The following is a 21,518-nucleotide window of genomic DNA, read 5'->3' as shown; positions in this document are numbered from 1 at the left end:
AATATGGCTCTTAGTTACCTGTGTCTGCTTGGGTGAAGTACCATCTCTGCTTGAACTTTGGACAGACCAATCCAAACACCCCCACTCTCTGGTTATCTTCATGCACCAAACCATCTTCATTATTGTTAACGAGGCTCAAAAGGCTTTTAAGTGCTATCCCAGCATGCAAGGGAACCACTACTACCAGGTGAGGTGGGCTGTCCTTACTGCCCAAGTTCCTCTTCTCTGTAAGCACCTAGAGATGAAAGTGAAAGATGAACCAACTTATTAAGACAATCTATTTCCTGAACATTGAATTGGACAGAAGGAATATAAAAAGAAATAAATCAGAAATTAGCCAGATGTTTTAAGAACCACACACTCCAATTACATCCATTGTCAAACTGTGCAGTCAATTAATATATACACTTTCTGAGGCATCAGCTGCCACTGAGCATGCGCAAGAGTTCAGTGTATGAGTCTCAGCACTGCCATCAGGGGGTGAAAGGGATAACTGGAGTCAGGGGCAGGGCCGTCTTCAATATTGACTGGACCCTGGGCAAAAAATTTCTTGGGCCCCCCCATGCTATTTCGCTCTCTACCCCAACATTCCAAAAAACAACTAAATCGATTATTTTTTTTATTTTTTTTTAAATTATTAGCCCAGCAGTGGATCATCCACTGCTGGGCTAATCATTAAAAAAAATTAAATAAATTGCAATATGTGAAACTGGACCTAAGCAGTACTAATAAGTAAATAAATATATAAATTCCTCCACTGTGAATTCATTTAATATTCTTTTGAATGCGATTCTGGTGTGAGGTTAGCTGGTTAGAGAGATTTAGGGCAGCCAACAGGAGCAAACCAATGTAAAGACTGAGGAGGAAGCATGGAGGTGCAGACAAATATAAGTTTACTGACTGGAATAGCAGAACTACTATGGGAAGCTGTAAAATCTGAGATAGAGAGAAAACAAAAACTATAAAAATAAACCTTACATTAAATGTGTGAAGTATCAGCATGACACTATACATCAGCCACAGCAGCACATGTCACTTCTTTGCTAGGAACAAGTTCCCTCTCGCCCTGCACTAGACAATGGCATGGGGAGGGGCATGTGTGCACTCACTTATTCTTCCCACTGACACCTTCCTACAAAGCACTGTTCCCAAACAAACTTTAGTTAGTTGATCTTAGGGCCACAGCAGGAAGAGCAGGGCTAAGGGGACCAACAGACTGGATGCTGTCTGCCCAAGGCTGCATGGATACAGTGTGAGATGAGTCACACAGCCTCAAGACTGAAGAGAGCAGTGTATGCAGCTGCACAGATGCTCAAATCCTCACGTGCCTGCCGCTCCAGCTTTCTGCTGCATGCGCCTAAAGTCAGCCCTACCCAGAAACAATCCCCACCACCAGAGCAGTTACCTGGTAACCCCAGTAGGACATTTTCTGATGCAGTGGGATTGGCTGGATGCCGAGTTAGGGCTTTGCATTCAGTGCTGCACAGTGCACATCTAAAACAGCACATGGCAATAGCTTGGCATGTCACATGACACCAACACGTCTGGCACAGTTTTCTTTAAAAAAATATATATAAGCAGAGTACTTTTGACTGTGACAGTATTAGGACTGAATGTGTGTGTTCCCCATGTCACATCAGCAGTCTGGTATGAACCATTTAAAAAAAATAAAAAAAATTTTTTAGGACTCTTGGGCCCCTCAAAAGAGACTGGGCCCTGGTCAGCTGCCCCTTTTGCCCTGTGTTAAATACAGCCCTGGTCAGGGGCCTAGTGTGCCGGGCCCTGACTGCCCCCTAGACAATTATTATTTTTTTAAATGGCAGCCAGCAGTAGCCACCATTCCCTCTAGAATGCATCCACTGTTGCAGCTGCAAGGATAAAGCTGTGCAGCTGGAAATGCTGTGACAAATGGGCATGCGTAATCAGCTACCATAGCAACTGATAAAGCCTGCCTGAATGGACAGTGCTCAGGGTATCTAGTTTGTTACATGTTGATGTGGACTGCTCTTGGATGGGCTGAGGGGCGAGTATGCCGCCTCTAATCTACTCATTTCAAAAGGTGACCTTCCTTGTATCGCACAATTTATCTTTACATTTTATAAGAACAGGAAGTTTACCAGGGGCAAACTGGGACAGCAGAGGCTCTCAAAAGCAAATGTAGGAAAGTAATATATTGAACAATTAATGCATAACATATTAACCCCTTAATGACCAAGGACGTACGCCACACGTCCTCAAAAAAAATACAGTTAATGACAGAGGACGTGTGGCGTACGTCCTTGGTCTGGAAAGCAGCTGGAAGCGATCCTGCTCGCTTCCAGCTGCTTTCCGGTTATTGCAGTGATGCCTCGATATGGAGGCATCCTGCAATAACCCCCCTTGGCCATCCGATGCAGAGAGAGCCACTCTGTGGCCCTCTCTGCACCGGACATCGGTGGCCGGTATCGTTGGTGGGTGGGAGCAAGTCTGGGAGGTGGGTGGGCGGCCATCGATGTCCGAGTGGAGGGAAGGGGGGCGGGATCGGGGGCGTAACCGTCGGGAGCGCGCGCGTGCACGGGGGGCGGCGGGCGCGTGCACGGGGCGGGAGCGGGAGGGAACCGCTACACTACAGAAAAATAAAGCTGGTAAAAGCTAAAAAAAAAAAAGATTTTAAGTTATAAATAACAGCTAAGGGATCTGGAAGGGGTGGGGGGGTTGGTTCTGGGGGTGGGGGGGAAGCTACACTACAGAAAAGGGTATTTTTAAAACAAAAAAGGCACAATTGTTACTAAAACTGGGTACTGGCAGACAGCTGCCAGTACCCAAGATGGCGCCCATTTAAGGCAGAGGGGGGAGGGTTAGAGAGCTGTTTGGTGGGGGATCAGTGAGGTTGGGGACTAAGGGGGATCCTACACAGCAGCATATGTAAATATGCCAAAAAAAACAAAAAAAAAGCCCAAGTATAGCTTTTATTTTTAGTACTGGCAGAGTTTCTGCCAGTACTTAAGATGGCGGGGACAATTGGTGGGGTGGGGGGAGGGAAGAGAGCTGTTTGGGAGGGATCAGGTGGTCTCATGTTCAGGTGGGAGGCTGAGCTCTACACTAAAGCTAAAATTAACCCTGCAAGCTAACATAATTAACCCCTTCACTGCTAGCCATAATACACGTGTGAAATGCAGCGGCATTTGGCGGGCCTTCTAATTACCAAAAAGCAACGCCAAAGCCATATATGTCTTGCTATTTCTGAACAAGGGGATCCCAGAGAAGCATTTACAACCATTTTGTGCCATAATTGCACAAGCTGTTTGTAAATGATTTCAGTGAGAAACATAAAATTGTGAAAAATTTAACGTTTTTTTTAATTTGATCGCATTTGGCGGTGAAATGGTGGCATGAAATATACCAAAATTGGCCTAGATCAATACTTGGGGTTGTCTACTACACTACACTAAAAGCTAAAAGTATCCCTAAAAGCTCCCTACATGCTCCATAATTAACCCCTTCACTGCTGGGCATAATACACGTGTAGTGCGCAGTGGCATTTAGCAGCCTTATAATTACTAAAAAGCAACGCCAAAGCCATATATGTCTGCTATTTATGAACAAAGGGGATCCCAGAGAAGCATTTACAACCATTTAAGCCATAATTGCACAAGCTGTTTGTAAATAATTTCAGTGAGAAACCAAAAGTTTGTGAAAAAATTAGTAAAAAAGTTAACGATTTTTTGTATTTTATCGCATTTGGCGGTGAAATGGTGGCATGAAATATACCAAAATGGGCCTAGATGAATACTTTGGGATGTCTACTAAAAAAAAATATATACATGTCAATGGATATTCAGAGATTCCTGAAAGATATTAGTGTTCTAATGTAACTAGCGCTAATTTTGAAAAATAATGGTTTGGAAATAGCAAAGTGCTACTTGTATTTATGGCCCTATAACTTACAAAAAAAAGCAAAGAACATGTAAACATTGGGTATTTCTAAACTCAGGACAAAATTTAGAAACTATTTAGCATGGGTGTTTTTTGGTGGTTGTAGATGTGTAACAGATTTTGGGGGTCAAAGATTAGAAAAAGTGTGTTTTTTTCAATTTTTTCCTCATATTTTATAATTTTTTTTATAGTAAATTATAAGATATGATGAAAATAATGGTATCTTTAGAAAGCCCATTTAATGGCGAGAAAAACGGTATATAATATGTGTGGGTACAGTAAATGAGTAAGAGGAAAATTACAGCTAAACACAAACACAGCAGAAATGTAAAAATAGCCTTGGTCCCAAACGGACAGAAAATGGAAAAGTGCTGCGGTCATTAAGGGGTTAAATGAGTTTATTTACCTAATTGTTTTAGTATGTGAAGCAATCTATATTTAAAGGGACACTGAACCCAAATGTTTTCTTTCGTGATTCAGATAGAGCATGACATTTTAAGCAACTTTCTAATGTACTCCTATTATCAAAATTTCTTTATTCTCTTGGTATCTTTATTTGAAATGTAAGTTTAGATGCCGGCCTATTTTTGGTGAACAACCTGGGTTGTCCTGGTTGATTGGTGGATAAATTCATCCACCAATAAAATAGTGCTATCCAGAGTCTGAACCAAAAAAAAGCTTAGATGCCTTCTTCTCAAATAAAGATAGCAAGAGAACGAAGAAAATTTGATAATAGGAGTAAATTAGAAAGTTGCTTAAAATTGCATGCTCTATCTGAATCACGAAAGAAAAAAATTGGGTTCAGTGTCCCTTTAATTCACTTTTCTTTTTTTGTGTTTGTACTCCTGGAAAAGTACAGTGTATGGCGGGATATATATTGCATTAGCAAAAATTAGATGTTTGTAGGTGTATATTTTTATTTTAATAAAAAAGAAGACTTCTTTGTATTACGTATCGTGTACGGGTGTGTGTAGATTTATGATTGTAATCATCTGTATAGGTTTGTATTTGTGTGTATGCGTACATGTATGTCTTTAAATAGAGAACAACATACTAAACAATCTGCGATGCGCAACGTATCCATCACGGAGTTGTTAAATACACTTTCAGGTTTGCCTATGCTCCAAAGTGAACACACATTTTAGTCATATCGGCAAAAATGTAAAATAAAGTTACAGGGGGCGGGTCAATGGTTTAGTTAGGGACCCCATTAATTCCTAGGGGCGGTCCTGGAGTCTGATTGGCTGATGGCTGTCACATGATACAGTGGACAGCAAATTGAGGTAAAATTGGACTGGAAAAAAAAAAACATCTACTGCTGATAAAAAATTCAGAGTAAGTGCTATTGCATTGTTTTTTTTATTTTTTATTATGCATTTGCTGTTAATGGTCCTTTGTTTCCAAGCTATTGTTGCAATGCCCTATCCACCAGTACAACTGTGTGTGTTGTTCTATCAGTCAGGGAGAAAGTTCTACGCTAGTTCTAAAACACAAGTTCTACAGAAGCAAGAAATTGTTTATCCAAATAGTAACTTAAACAATCAAATCTTAAATATTTTGCCTAAATAGACAGACTATATTAACCACCTTATTATTATTTATTAAATATATTAACTGAAATGCAAAACACTACATTTCAAATATGCATAGAAACATTTGTGCAATGGAGATCTTTTTCCACAAAAATCCCTCAATTAAAATATGCTATCACATCTTTTATAATAAGTGTGCAGAAAAGGGACATTAAACTTTATTTTTCTTTGTTGCTTCTAAAAGATAGCCTTTTACAACATAAAATCTTTGGGAAAAAAAAAGGTTTCTATAGAGAAAAAAAAAAAAAAAAAAAGTATGTCAGGTGTATCATGTTTACCGATAAAGCAGTGGTGGTTTTACTGCTAGGTAAAGGCGACGATTGGTGAAATTCCACTTCTTTTGGAGCTGCGATCTTGGGGAATGTGTATTCTTGTACCCTGTGACAGAAGCGGTGTGTTTAATAGTAATAATGCAGAGCAATTCATCTTCTACAAAAACACACAGCTCCTGTTCTGTATACTGTATGCAAAGCTGAAGTGAGCAATGTTAAAAAGACAACAATGTCACCGATTTATCAATGCTCACCACTTCTTTTTGACAGGGTGCAAAAATACTTAAAGGGACATTCCGGTCAAAATTTTAAATGCACATAGATGAATTACATCTTTGTAATAGAAGCATTTTTGCCAATACATGTATATTACAAACAAGTTTCTAATAAAAGTTATCACTGTTTTGGGGGGTGGAGCCAACTAGCAGACTCAGACACATCTTCATGGAGCTCCCGAGCTCTGACTATTAAATATACTATTTATAAAGTTGAAACCCGTCTCCAAAGTCGCAGACTAGTGCATCTGGACTGTCCCAGATAGAGGCACTCACTACTTTGTATACCAGACGAAGGTCCAACACTCGATTAACATCTAAGACCTAAACCGCTAAAGAAACTATCAGCAACAGCAAGCTGGTGACACTGACTCCGTTCGCTGCAGCCTGCCTTCTTGCTTACACTCCGGAGGGTCGGGGCTCCGCTCCAGAGGTGGGGTAAGCACTAAGCACTAAGGAGTAGGAGCTGTAAATTGGACACTCCAATACCAGTCATGGCTGCAAAGTTGAAATCACTTTGTCTGACAGCTTAAGATGGCAAAAGAAGGTAAGCGATGTGTCTCTTCCACCAACACCTGCTAAAACCCACTTACACACACGGATCCCTCTCCGACAAAACAGTTGATTGAGGCCTCAAGGAAAACGTTAAATCTCCATAGAGAAAATCAGCCCTTCTTGGCGCAAATCGCCATCTTACACATAAACTACACGGCTCAATATTTTTATAGCACCAGAAGGCCCTTAGCGTGAGGAACAGGTACTCAAAATTATAAATAAAAAGTAGATTTCCTAAATGTCAGCTCCAATCTACTTGTAGCAACCCTTGGAGGCAGAGAAATACTATAAATACCACATATCATGAAATTGCAGCTTAAATCACTCCCTTGCCTATACGTTTGCAGGAGAGAAATAGCGGTTTAAGTGTGAAGTTTGGGGAAGGTTTATACAAATACACTCAAGGAACCTTATCTAGAGGACCAGATAATGGACTTGGACTAACTTGCTTTTTACTCATACTTGGGCTGACAACTGACTTAATTACATATAAGTCCTAGAAGGAGTTTTAGGGTTAAGCTCAACATATCTGTGTGCTGCAGCTTTGATCGCCTTATACCACCATTATTGAGAAGAAGGATTCCAAGTTTCCAAATTTGGTGGAACTAAATTACTAGTGAACACCGCCAATCTTTTACGCTTTGGTCAGCTCCTACACAGGTTACAGTTTACTCAAGCTCTATTTAATAAATCTCATAACCACGGAACACGGTCCCCCCACCATAACCTAAAAAGCAAAGAAAACTAGGCTACATTAAGCATTGAACTTCTTGAAGACTTCTTCACAGAGGTGAGGCTTGATCACTAAATGGTGCCAGTACTAACTCCTCACTTTGTTCTGCAGAGGACTCTACTGTGTTTGGATAATCCCATACAGTTTTAAGTACAATCTCAAGCTGCCCAATTCTTAGTCCCATGAAGCCTTATAACACTCTACATAAGAGATTAACCCCTTAACGACCAAGGACGTGCAGGGTACGTCCTCAAAAAAAAGGCAGTTAACGCCTGAGGACGTACCCTGCACGTCCTCGGTGTGGAAAGCAGCTGGAAGCGATCCTGCTCGCTTCCAGCTGCTTTCCGGTTATTGCAGTGATGCCTTCGATATGGAGGCATCCTGCAATAACCCTGCATGGCCATCCGATGCAGAGAGAGCCACTCTGTGGCCCTCTCTGCACCGGACATCGATGGCCGGTATCGTTGGTGGGTGGGAGCTGACTTGGGAGGCGGGTGGGCGGCCATCGATGGGCCGTGTGAGGTGGAGGGGGGGCGGAGCTGACGGGGGCGCGCTCGTGCACAGAGGGTGGCGGGCGGGTGCGTGCACGGGGCGGGAGCGGGTGGGATCCGCTATACTACAGAAAATGAGAATGTAACTATGTGGGGGAAAAGGGCAAAATTAAAAAAAATAAACTTCAGTCAAAGGGATCTTGGAGGGGTGGGGGGGTTGTTCTTGGGTGTGGGGGGGAGCTACACTACAGAAAAAGGGATTTTTTCTTAAAAAAAGCAAATTTTTTTCTAAACTGGGTACTGGCAGACAGCTGCCGGTACCCAAGATGGCGCCCATTAAGGCAGAGGGGGAGGGTTAGAGAGCTGTTTGGTGGGGGATCTGTGAGGTTGGGGGCTAAGGGGGGATCCTACACAGCAGCATATGTAAATATGTTAAAAAAAAAAAAAAAACTAAAAAAAGCCCAAATATACCTTTTATTTTAGTACTGGCAGAGTTTCTGCCAGTACTTAAGATGGCGGGGACAATTGTGGGGTGGGGGAGGGAAGAGAGCTATTTGGGAGGCATCAGGGGGTCTGATGTTTCAGGTGGGAGGCTGAGCTCTACACTAAAGCTAAAATTAACCCTGCAAGTTCCCTACAAGCTACATAATTAACCCCTTCACTGCTAGACATAATACACGCGTGATGCGCAGCAGCATTTAGCGGCCTTCTAATTACCAAAAAGCATCGCCAAAGCCATATAGGTCTGCTATTTCGGAACAAAGGGGATCCCAGAGAAGCATTTACAACCATTTGTGCCATAATTGCATAAGCTGTTTGTAAATGATTTCAGTGAGAAACCTAAAATTGTGAAAAAGTTAACGTTTTTTTTTTATTTGATCGTATTTGGCGGTGAAATGGTGGCATGAAATATACCAAAATGGGCCTAGATCAATAGTTGGGGTTGTCTACTACACTACACTAAAGCTAAAATTACCCCAAAATGCTCCCTACATGCTCCCTAATTAACCCCTTCACTACTGGGCATAATACACGTGTGGTGCGCAGCGGCATTTAGCGGCCTTCTAATTACCAAAAAGCAACGCCAAAGCCATATATGTCTGCTATTTCTGAACAAAGGGGATCCCAGAGAAGAATTTACAACCATTTATGCCATAATTGCACAAGCTGTTTGTAAATAATTTCAGTGAGAAACCAAAAGTTTGTAAAAAATTTGTAAAAAAGTGAACAATTTTTTGTATTTGATCGCATTTGTCGGTAAAATGGTGGCATGAAATATACCAAAAAGGGCCTAGATCAATACTTTGGGTTGTCTACTAAAAAAAAATATATACATGTCAATGGATATTCAGAGATTCCTGAAAGATATTAGTGTTCTAATGTAACTAGCACTAATTTTGAAAAAAAAAAAATGGTTTGGAAATAGCAAAGTGCTACTTGTATTTATGGCCCTATAAGTTACAAAAAAAAGCAAAGAACATGTAAACATTTGGTATTTCTAAACTCAGGATAACATTTTGAAACTATTTAGCATGGGTGTTTTTTGGTGGTTGTAGATATGTAACAGATTTTGGGGGTCAAAGTTAGAAAAAATGTGTTTTTTTCGATTTTTTCCTCATATTTTATAATTTTTTTTATAGTAAATGATAAGATATGATGAAAATAATGGTATCTTTAGAAAGTCCATTTAATGGCGAGAAAAACGGTATATAATAATATGTGTGGGTACAGTAAATGAGTAAGAGGAAAATTACAGCTAAACACAAACACCGCAGAAATGTAAAAATAGCCTTGGTCCCAAACGGACAGAAAATGGAAAAGTGCTGTGGTCATTAAGGGGTTAAAGGGACAGTCAAGTCCAAAAACAACTTTCAAAATTTAAATAGGGAATGTAATTTTAAAACAACTTTCCAATTTACTTTTATCACCAATTTTGCTTTGTTCTCTTGGTATTCTTAGTTGAAAGCTAAACCTAGGAGGTTCATATGCTAATTTCTTAGACCTTGAAGACTGACTCTAATCTGAATGCATATTGACCACTAGAGGGCATTAGTTCATGTGTTTCATATAGATAACATTGAGCTCATGCACGTGAAGTTACCCTGGAGTGAGCACTGATTGGCTAAAAAGCAAGTCTGTCAAAAGAACTGAAGGGGGCAGTTTGCAGAGGCTTAGATACAAGGTAATCACAGAGGTAAAAAGTACATTTATATAACTGTTTGTTATGTAAAACTGGGGAAGGGGTAATAAAGGGATTATCTTTCTTTTTAAACAAAAACAATTCTGGTGTTGACTGTCCCTTTAAATCTCTCATAGATGTTCTAATTGTGACGGAAACCTAGAGCTATCCTACTCATACATACCTCCCCCATTCCGTTTTTCTCACCCCTAGTGGGTACAATCCAATTATCCTTTCTACTTTTACCGTCCCAAGTGGATACGTCCCTGAGGTAGAGTTTGAGTGGATTTGCACACTTTCCTTATATTGCCTTTGGAGCACCAGCAGCTAATCCTCTTCATCTATAAATCTCTGACTAGGACTATGTGTCCAATGGAGTAGAGTACCCTCAAGAGGGATGTGGTAGAGCACCCCAATCACCCTTCTACAAAAAAGCTTCCAAGACCTGAACTACCAATAATATACTAAAGTACAGCACTTCACCTTCAGTTTGTATCCCTCTAGGGAGATTGATTACAGTACTGTCTCTACAGTATATGCTTGGGGAAACACCTTTACTATGGCGCATTCTAACAGGAAAAAAAAAACAAACACCCTGAAGGTCTCAAGAGAACCGTAGCAGACAACTTTAATTGCAAGCTACAATCCGATAGAGAACTTTCTGATGATGAAACAAGAGAATTTGCCTCTGTACACAGAACCCCTGATCGTTTGAGCCCTCGTGAACATCTCACACAGATGATCTCTCAAATCATTGAATTGATTAATTCCTTGTCTACTAAGATGGACTCTCACGCTTGTCTACTAAGATGGACTCTCACGTTACCTCCTTAAAACAAGAAATAAAGACCTCTGTAGTGGATCTTAGAAGAGATATTGCTTCTTTGGCGGGGTGGGTAGTAAGGACAGACACACTGGAAAGAAAACACGAAGATCTTGCAGTTGGCCACAGTAATGTATTATCCTATTCTCAAAGCTTAGCCGAAATGATCTCTGATCTCGAAAAAAAGCTTGCAGATCTCGACGCAATATCCAAATCCTAGGCATCAACGAAGTAATAACAACAGCTGCTCTTTCTGAATCTCTCCAGGGACTCTAAAGTTCTGATTAGTAATTCTTGATCTGGAATTGTACCAATCGATAGAGCTCACAGAACACATAGACCCAGAAACTCGACATGTAAACAACCTAGAGATGTTATCATCTGTCTACATTATTTCACCTTCAAAGAGAAAGTTCTCAAAGCGGCTTTTCAAAATAAAGAGCTCCCTGAGCCTTATCACACCCTCCAAATATTCCAGGATCTATCCTCATACCCTGGCGAAACGCAGATCTTTCTTACCTATTACCCAGTGCTTCCACAATATCAAATATAGATGGGGCTTTCCGGTAAAGCTCTTCTTCCAGCAAAATAGACAATCTTACATCATATCTGAACTCAAACAAGGTTTGGATCTACTAGATCAACTAGATCTCATGCAAGCTACTTCCTCATCCAAACGTGCTACTTCTAACCCACAATCTCTTCGCTCATCTGTTCTAGAATGAAGGTCACTTCCCAAAAGGAATATACCTACTCCAAAAAGAAAAAGGAGATCAACAGATGCAACCAGATTAAATGTATCCTTTTTTCAAGCAAAGCCTACACACTTTTTTTTGTTGGACTGAAGTAATAGGCAATTGACACTACCCTTAATTTAGTCCACATAGGATTCATCTTGTGAATCCCAGCTCTTTAAATGCTTAATGTTTGTATGTACCCATGGTGTTCTAATGCTCTCCAACTTACACGTGATAACCAACTTAAAACCCCTGGGACTCTGCGAAGAGGAATACCTGTTCCCAGACAACAATAATTTAGTTTCTCTTTGAATTATCTATTTATTCTTTTTTCTCCTCTCGCCAAGGCCACATAATCACGGTTGATGACATTAACCGTGATATTGGCAAAAAAGGATCTAACGTATAAACTGTAAAGAGATAACCTGTTCATGCACATCCTTAAATATATATAACAGTCATCTCCACTCAATAATTACGTCCTCAGCAGGTATTCCTAACTGGAAATTGGCTGATACGTCTGGAAAAGTGTATAAGAAGGGTTCTTCAATTATCAAATGAGATAGTATATGTTCTATTTGGGAATATTGCTGCTTCTGTTCCAAATCGCTAATGTTTAATTTAAAAAATGTAATTGAATACTGTACCTCTCATGCTGAATTAAAACAATATGTATTTAATACTACCTGGAGAATTCTCATCTTAATGGGCGGGCTATGAGTTCTAGACAATTGCATGGGCAACACTTTACATAAGTATATTTTAGCGCTTTCACTTTATATCTACATTATTTCTAAATATTCTATGCATTGTAAATGTTATTCCTTATGTTGGCCCTGAAAATGAGATCTTCCCTACCAATATATCTTGGATACATGTACCCTTATAAGATTACTAAACTCCAACAGCTGGCAATAATTTTAACATAGCTGAGGAAAGGATCTCCATTCCTAAGACCGCCCCCACATTAAGGGGTTAACCTAATCAAGCAGGTTTTCCATTATAAAAAAAACATAATACTTGGGTTCTGCGAGAGTTACGCCCTCAGTAGTTTACTCTTCGCTTAACATCTCCTACAACATCCAGGACAAAGCAAATTCAGGGTACACTGTTAGTTTATTTGGTAATTATCTGATTACTGTGTTATTATTGTTGGCGCCTGGCTATATTTTAAATCTAAGTGTGGTTTACTTGTTAAAAAGACAATTGGATTTAGTTACACAAAATGGTATTTCTCAATTAACTAAGTTATGTTATGTATATTCCACTTTAAATGGATGTTCATTTCCTAACCACTCTAACTTCCTACAGCTTCCCATTATTTATTAACTTACAACTTGGGGTTATCTATCTACACTACCACATCCCCACATCTCTCACTCCTCTCGGTCTGCCTCCCAAATCATCCTTTTTATCCTTTTGCACTTTGTGGTGGATTAATTAGCACACTCCACTAAGAATTGTCTAATCAACTTTAGACATAAATATTTGTATTGGAGCATTTACTACCCCCCCCCCCCCCAACACCCTATATTGCCCTTGCTCACCCGCTGAACTGCAACATAACCTTACGAATTAACATATCTTCACCAGATCCCATCCTACTCGCTACTTTCTACCTGACACATCCTTACACTACACCAATTCCCTATCACTAACAACCTCCACACCCCCCTCTCCCCCCCCCCTCTTCCCCCCCTTACCTACTACTAGTCAAGATGACAGGCCTCCAGCTCATGTCCCATAATGTTCAAGGACTTAAAGGGACAGTCTAGGCCAAAATAAACTTTCATGATTCAGATAGAGCATGTAATTTTAAACAATTTTCCAATTTACTTTTATCACCAATTTTGCTTTGTTCTCTTGGTATTCTTAGTTGAAAGCTTAACCTAGGAGGTTCATATGCTAATTTCTTAGACCTTGAAGCCCACCTCTTTCAGATTGCATTTTAACAGTTTTTCACCACTAGAGGGTGTTAGTTCACTTATTTCATATAGATAACACTGTGCTTGTGCACGAGAAGTTATCTGGGAGCAGGCACTGATTGGCTGGACTGCAAGTCTGTCAAAAGAACTGAAAAAATGGGCAGTTTGCAGAGGCTTAGATACAAGATAATCACAGAGGTTAAAAGTATATTATTATAACTGTGTTAAGTTATGCAAAACTGGGAAATGGGTAATAAAGGGATTATCTATCTTTTAAAACAGTAAAAATTCTGGTGTAGACTGTCCCTTTAATTCACAGACTAAAACAGTCTTCTCACTAACCATATGAGACGCTCTAAAGCGAATGTAGTTTTCTTGCAGGAAACACACTGGGTGCATCGACCAGGTAAGCCTTACTTTTTCAGACATTACCCCACCATGTTTGAAGCTTCATTCCGCTCCAAATCCAGAGGGGTAGCTATATTAATTAAGGATAATGTAGCCTCCAAACTGCTGTATGTAGAGAAAGATCCAGAGGCGAGATTTATTATTGTGATTTGTAAACTAAACAACCAGACGTACACCCTGGTAAATCTCTACTCCAAACACCCAACAAATTACATTTCTAGGGAAACTACTTAAACTACTTTCTAGTGTCAATCAGGGTACCTTATTGTTGGGGGGGGGGGGGACTTTAATCTAATTTGGGATCCAAATTTAGACAGACAAGGAATGAAAAATCATTTAGGGGATAGGTCCACGAGCTCCCTGGTTAGTGCCTTCCGCTCACTGATGTCACATTACAACCTATATGACATTTGAAAGGGCTCTCCATCCAGCTGACAGGGACTTCACTTTCTATTCTCACCCACACAAATCCAACTTCAGACTAGATTACTTCTTCACTGATCCTTGGACACTTAAGGCACAAACCTCTACTATAGCACTAGTTTCATGGTCCAACCATGATTCAGTACATATCAGTACATAGTTTATGTTTCTTCTTTTGCATCAGTATGTCATTGTATTGAGCTATTAATGTATTATTGCAAAGTTTCAATACAAATTTAAAAAAAAAATTCCAGTGCTCTCTCTAAATATTGGTCCCACTATATAGAGAGGATTTTGTATAAAGATAAGCTAATGAGGTCTGCTTTTCATGAAAGCTCAGCCCACTTGATTATGCTGCAGCTTTAATTAGCATACAGCTATTTCATATTAAAAATATATAAGTAAAGGTAGCAATTTGCCATTACCTAAGTCACTGTAAACACATAAAAGGAGAAAAACTATTTTACAGTACACTTTCCCTTTGATCTATGTAACGCTTTTGGAGAATGAATACACATCTATGTGTGGGAATACTGTGCACACTGTCTCTTTATATTATACCCATTTAGCAGTATCCTCTTCAACTCTACTAAATTATTTGTAAAGAAAAAAAAAAAAAATTAGCATTGAGAAAAATATTTTTTATGTTACTTAGCCCAGTTTCTACTTCCCTGAGCTGACCATGGTATTTAAGGGACAGTATACACTCATTTTCATATAACTGCATGTAATAGACACTACTATAAAAAATAAGATGCAGATACCGATATAAAAATCCAGTATAAAATGGTTTAAAAACTTACTTAGAAGCTTTAAGTTTAGCTCTGTTGAAAAGGTAGCTGCAAAGCCCACTGCAAGTGGGAAATAAGACCCTCCCCCCTCTTTAGCATATGAAAAGACCCTTTACACAAACAGGAGCAAGCTGGAGTAGGTATCTGACGGTGTTCAAATAAAACTTTGGGGCTTGGTTAGGAGTCAGAATCAGAGCAATTTTATTTAAAAATAAGGAAAACTGTCTTTTTTTTTTTTTAAACTGTATGGGCTATATAAATAGATCATCTATAAAACATTTATGCAAAGAAAAAAAAATGTGTATAATGTCCCTTTAAAGCTAATGGAATTCATGTCACAATGGCAGAAAGTAGCTATTTTATTGATTACATCTCAGACCCTTATCTGCAGAACTTTCTTTTTTTGAGGGGCTTCCCATTTAAAAGTTTATTTGTTTTTTTTTTAGAAGACAAAGCACAAACAACAAGTTCTTAAACATTACTTGGGAATAATATGATGAGCTGAAGCCAGTATCCAGGTGTACTAATCAGGTGAGAGACAAACAAACATGGATATGGGCATCAGCTGTAATGTGACAGAAGCCAAATAAGTAAGTCTGGTGCGCTATATTAATAAAAACACTCACTGCTTCTTTCCTTTGCTTTCGTATCTGGTTGGCTTTGTGTTTCCTATCCAGTTTGCTCAGATCTTTTCTAATTTTTTTACTTAAGGCTTTTGCTGGAACTCGACCTGAAAAAAAAGAGAAAAAGTTATTTTATAGGATCAATGGTTAAGTGCAAAACATTGCAGAGGGAGGCTTAGAAAGCTGTGACTAAAGGATCAGGGAGGGTTGAGGAGAGCTCCCTACACTGCAGAAAAAAACAAGTTCTAAACTGCATACTGACAGACTGTCTGCCAGTACCTAAGATAGTGGTGAGGAGTTGTTTGGTAGGGATCAAGGAGGTGGTAGCATAATCCCTACACTACAAAACTATTACCCTTACCAGATAACTAATTAACCCCTTCACTGTTGGGAATTTCAGAAGTGTGGTGTGCAGCTGCAATTAGCGGCCTTCTAAATACCAAAAAAAGCAATGGCAAAGCTATGCATATCTGCTATTTCTGAACAGAAAGGATCCAAGAGAAGCTTTTACAACCATTTGTGTTATGACTGCACAAGCGGTATGTAAATAATTTTAGTGAGAATCCCAAAGTCTGTGAAAAAGTAACGATTTTTATTTATATGATCCCATTTGGTGGCTAAATGGTGGCATGAAATATACCAAAAATGGGCCTAGATCAATACCTTGGGTTGTCTAAAATAAATATATATAGTTTTGATAGGTAAATAAAAAAAAACCAAGGTTCTACTTCTGTTTAAATGGAGTGATAGCTAAAATGCTAAAAACTTTGGGCACATTTTTCTCAGAAGCAAAGGGGTTAAATACTTACTCTTAAAGTGATTGTAAACTTACTTGATATGCTTAAAGGGACACTAAACCCAATTTTTTTCTTTCGTGATTCAGATAGAGCATGCAATTTTAAGCAACTTTCTAATTTACCTCTATTATCAGGTTTTCTTCGATCTCTTGCTAGCTTTATTTGAAAAAAGAAGGCATCTAAGCTTTTTTTTTTTGGTTCAGACTCTGGACAGCACTTTATTGGTGGATGAATGTATCCACCAATCAGCAAGGACAACCCAGGTTGTTCACCAAAAGTGGGCCAGCATCTAAACTTACATTCTTGCATTTCAAATAAAGATACCAAGAGAATGAAGAAAATGTGATAATAGGAGTAAATTAGAAAGTTGCTTAAAAATTCATGCTCTATCTGAATCACGAAAGAAAAAATTTGGGTTCAGTGTCCCTTTAACGGGATGTGTAAAGAGAAAGCAAAATAGGGTAACTCATTCATCAATATCTTCTAAATCGCATATTTTTGAAAAACAAACTACTTTTATTTATTTTTTTATACCCTCCACCATTCCTCCGCCCACAAAGCATTGGCTTTTAAAGGGCCATAATACCCAAATGTTTAAACACTTGAAAGTGATGCAGCATAGCTGTAAAAAGCTGACTAGAAAATATCTCCTGAACATCTCTATGTAAAAAAGAAAGATATTTTACCTCAAAAGTTCCTCAGTAGCCACCTCCCATTGTAAAGGATTTCTAAGCAGCATTTTAGTGTGTTTGTCCTGGGACATCTGAAGGGACTAGCATCGTGCACTCTCATATTATTTCACCAATCAAGGTAAAGGAAGCTTACTATGAAATCTCATGAGAGTTAAGTCAAATCTCATGAGATCACAGTAAGAGTTCATGACCTCAGCACTGCTGATGCTGATTGGCTGCTGTTCATTTCTTCATTTTTTTTAATTTTTTTTACCTGCAGCTGGGAGCAGCTGAGTAGAACTTTTTACACAGAACTTACTCTGCTGAGCTGAGGAGATTGTGAGGTAAAATATCTTCCTTTTTTAAATAGAGATGCTCAGGTGATATTTTCCTGTCAGCTTTTTACAGTTATACTGCATCAGTTTCAAGTGATTTAGCATATGAGTATTATGTCCCTTTAATGGTTATATTGATGAATCAGTGTTTATCCAATCCTAGTGTGACACCTTTGGCATCCATCGAGTCAGTAACAACGCCCACGGTTGAGAATTGCTTGGGGAAAAAGCGCATGCGCAAAATAAACTATGGGCGCTGTTAATGACTCTATAGAAGTCAAAGGGGGCACGCTCACACCACTGATGTTAAAACGCTTTAATGCTGGCACGAAGGGGTTAAAGCACACCAAATAAATACAGTCTTAAAGGGACAGATTGCAGTACACACACACTAACACACATGTTGCGCAAGTCTTAAAGGGAGAGCTCACACCACACAATCTTAAAAGGGCTGGCACCCATACTATACACACATCCTTACAGAGATAAAACACAGCCAACCAAAAGCCCAGTCTTATAGGGACAAATCAGAACATGCACAACCACACACAGCCCTTAAAGGACAACTCTGGGCATTCACTCAAAGCCTCACATGGCTTAAGGGGATAGGAAAGTCAAAACTAAAACTTGCATGATTCAGATAGAGCATGTAATTTTAGGATACTTTTAAATTCACTTCAATTTTCAAATGTTCTTTGTGCTCTTGGTATCCCTTGTTGGAAAAGAATACGCACATATCCTACACTAGTGGGAGCTAGCTTCTGATTGGTGCCTGCACACATTTGTCTCTTGTGATTGGTGAACTAGATATGTTCAGCTAACAGCCAGTAGTGCAATGCTGTTCCTTAAAGTGAAGGTAAATTTTTAAAAATACTATTAAAAACAGGGGCACTTTCATTCATGAAAGTTTACATTGCAGCGGTTTTGTTAAAATACTTACCTTTTTCTTCTTCCAAGCCGGACCAGCGATCCCCCTCCCGCAGTTGCTCTGTACTTACGTCAGCAATGACAAATCCGGCTTCCTCCAATCATGGCTTCCCTCCCAGAGCAAACATTTCCTGAGGCTACGCCGTGATTGGAGGAAGTCTGTTTTGTCATTGCTGTGTAAGTACAGCAGGAAGAAGCGGGCAGGGGATTGCTGATCCGGCTTGGAAGAAGAAAAAGGTAAGTATTTTAACTTTAATGAATGAATGCGCCCCTGTTTTTAATAGTATTTTAAAAACCGGGCACTCATTCATGAAAATGTACCTTTACTTTAAGCAAAGATAACAAGATAATGAAACAAATTTGATAATAGAAGCAAATTGGCAAGTTGTTTAAAATTGTATGTTCTATCTGAATCATAAAAGAACATTTTGGGGTTTCCTTTCCGTTTAAAGTGAATGTAATTTTTAATGAATGTGTGCCCGGATTTTAAAAATACTGTTAAAAACAGGGGCACTTTCATTCATTAAAAACTTTACATTGCAGCGTTTTTTTTTTGTTTTGTTTTTTTAAATACTTACCTTTTCTTTCGCAAACCCAGACCGTGTTCCTCCGCCATCAGCTCCTCTGTACTTCGCACTTCAATTACGTAAACGGCTTCCTCCTATCACGGCATACCCTCACGAGATAGACACTCTGGGGTGCACGCCATGATTGGAGGAAGCCAGTTTCGTCATTGCTGAGGTAAGTACAGGTGAGCTGTGGGCAGTCTGTGTTTGCTAAAGAAAAAAGGTAAGTATTTTTAAAAAAAAAAAAAATACTGCAATGTAGAGTTTAATGAATGAAAGTGCCCCTGTTTCTAATAGTATTTTTTAAAAACTGGGCACTCATTCATTCAACTTTACATTCACTTACTAATGTTTGGTAATTCACAAAGTAATAGGTAAAGATGTCTCAAGGCATTCATACACAGTCTTAAAGAGATAGCTTATGGCATTCACACACAGCTGTGCATTTTTAGTGTGTGTATACCATGAGTAGGCTGTGTGTATATGTGATTGTTTGCTATGTGCTGTTCTTTAAGACCGTGGGCCAAATGATGAAAATCTTGCTGGCATGGAGAGAAATCTTTGGGGGCTTTTAGCATTATGTTGTAATGTTTTTGTCTCTCCTTCACATGCAGTACCCTGCCTTGAGAGATAAACAGCTCTCAAGCTAAAATTGGTCTTCATAAAACTGTTTGTGGCCTGGCAGGTGCATTAAGCACCCGGAGTGGACAGGGTGGAGCTCTGCCAAGACATCAGCACGTCACGGTGCAAGTACTGTAAAGGCTTAAGGGAATCTAGGGGAGAGGTTAAGGCTGACCATTCCAGCAGGCATACTGCAAATTGCAAGGTTTGACAAGGGCGCCACTGGGGACTTAGTTTAGTTTCCCCACTTACACCCTTGCTGGCCACAAATTGCTGCACCTAAAATTTACTCTGGTGCGGCTGTATAAATTTTAGACACTGTAGACAGTGTGTTCCAGCTCCTCCAGGTTTACCCACCTCTTGCTACCTTATTTCCAGCCAGTACGAGCAGCCCTTCCATCAGGAGCACTGTGCAGACACTGGAGAAAAGGACATGGGCGGCCCTGGAAGATGAGCCACAACCTGTCCTGTGAGTACATATAGCTGGGCATCAGGTTCTTGTCCTGCAGCCACTACTGCTCTAATTCAGTCTTAATCCAGACAGCAGATGGTGGAATGCGAGCAACTTAAAGGGATAGTAAAGTCCAAATTAAGAGTTCATGATTCGTATAGGGCATGTAATTTTAAACAACTTTCTAATTCACTTATCATTAACTCTGGTTTGTTCTCTTGTTATTCTTAGTTGAAAGCTAAACCTAGGTAGGCTCATATGCTATTAGCCCTTAAAGGCCGCCTCTTATCTGAAGGCATTTGACAGTTTTTCACAGCTAGAGGGCGTTAGTTCATGTGTTTCATATAAATAACACTGCTCATGCTCATGCATGAAGTTATTTAAGAGTCAGCACTAATTGCCTGAAATGCAAGTCTGTCAAATGATCTGAGATAAGGAGGCAGTCTGCAGAAGCTTAGATACAAGGTAATTACAGAGGTAAAAAGTATATTTCTATAACAGTGTTGGTTATGCAAAACTGGGAAATGGAAATTAAAAGGGATGATCTATCTTTTTAAACAATAACATTTTTGGTGTTGGTATCCCTTTAAGGCTCAATGTGGATGCCTGTTGCCTTCATTTGCTTACTGGACTTCAGTGATGGCAATGTAAGTGTGGTTCCCCATTTGTGAAAAAGTCAGACCCTTGTGAACGGTAAGGTGAATTTCTTTCACCTTTTAAGGACCAGGGGAGTTTGTTTTTAAAAGTAGCTATGTATTAACACTTCAGGTACCTTCCATTTCAGATACAAGCACAAAAATGTGAGGCGTTTTTTCTCCCTGTGAATTTTTATACATTTCTTTGGGACCATTATTCAGAATACTTATTTTGTTGGCTTTTAAAACGGATAGGAAAGTCAAAATTAAGTTTGCATGATTCTGAAAGAGCATGTAATTTTAAGACATTTACTTCAATTTTCATGTGCTTTGTTCTTTTGGTGTCCTTTGTGGAAAAAAAATATGCACATATTCCAAACAAGTGGGAGCTAGCTGCCGATTGGTGCCTGCACACATTTGTCTCTTGTGATTGGCTAACTAGATGTGTTCATCTAGCTGCCAGTTGTGTAATGCTGTTCCTTCAGCAAAGGATAACAAGAGAATGAAGCAAATCTGATACTAGAAGTTGCTTAAAATGTTATGTTCTATACAAATAAAAGAAAATGGTGGGGTTTCCTGTCCCTTTAAAATAGCACAATGTTTCAAACTGTTAGCTCACTAGAAAATAAAAATGTGAGCTTCCAAAGCACAAGGTATTTGAATGTCAGCGCTACATTAAAAAGTAAGTTATAGCGTATCTTCATTACAAATAATGAATTAAAGTGACAGGAAACTCCAACATTTTATTTCATGATTTGGATAGAAGTACAGTA

At 39.3% G+C, this 21,518-nt stretch overlaps 1 protein-coding gene across 1 annotated transcript in view; it reads right to left on the bottom strand.

The window, feature by feature from the left end:
• The window catches only part of LOC128652292 (pre-rRNA-processing protein TSR1 homolog), a 28,490-nt gene extending 8,323 nt beyond the window's left edge, over positions 1–20,167 (bottom strand). The window contains exons 1-3 of the mRNA XM_053705232.1: positions 20,017–20,167; positions 15,746–15,849; positions 19–235 (exon numbers count right to left, since the gene is read on the bottom strand). Coding sequence (XP_053561207.1) covers positions 19–235; positions 15,746–15,849; positions 20,017–20,059 — 364 coding nt within the window. The 5' untranslated portion in view covers positions 20,060–20,167. The remainder of the gene's footprint in view (positions 1–18; positions 236–15,745; positions 15,850–20,016) is intronic.
• Between the last annotated feature and the right edge of the window lie 1,351 nt (positions 20,168–21,518).

The sequence above is a fragment of the Bombina bombina genome, chromosome 3 (genome assembly GCF_027579735.1).
Source record: "Bombina bombina isolate aBomBom1 chromosome 3, aBomBom1.pri, whole genome shotgun sequence".
NCBI classification, from domain to species: Eukaryota; Metazoa; Chordata; class Amphibia; order Anura; family Bombinatoridae; genus Bombina; species Bombina bombina.
Note: the sequence above shows the minus strand (reverse complement) of the source record. Positions and strands in the feature narration are given on the sequence as shown.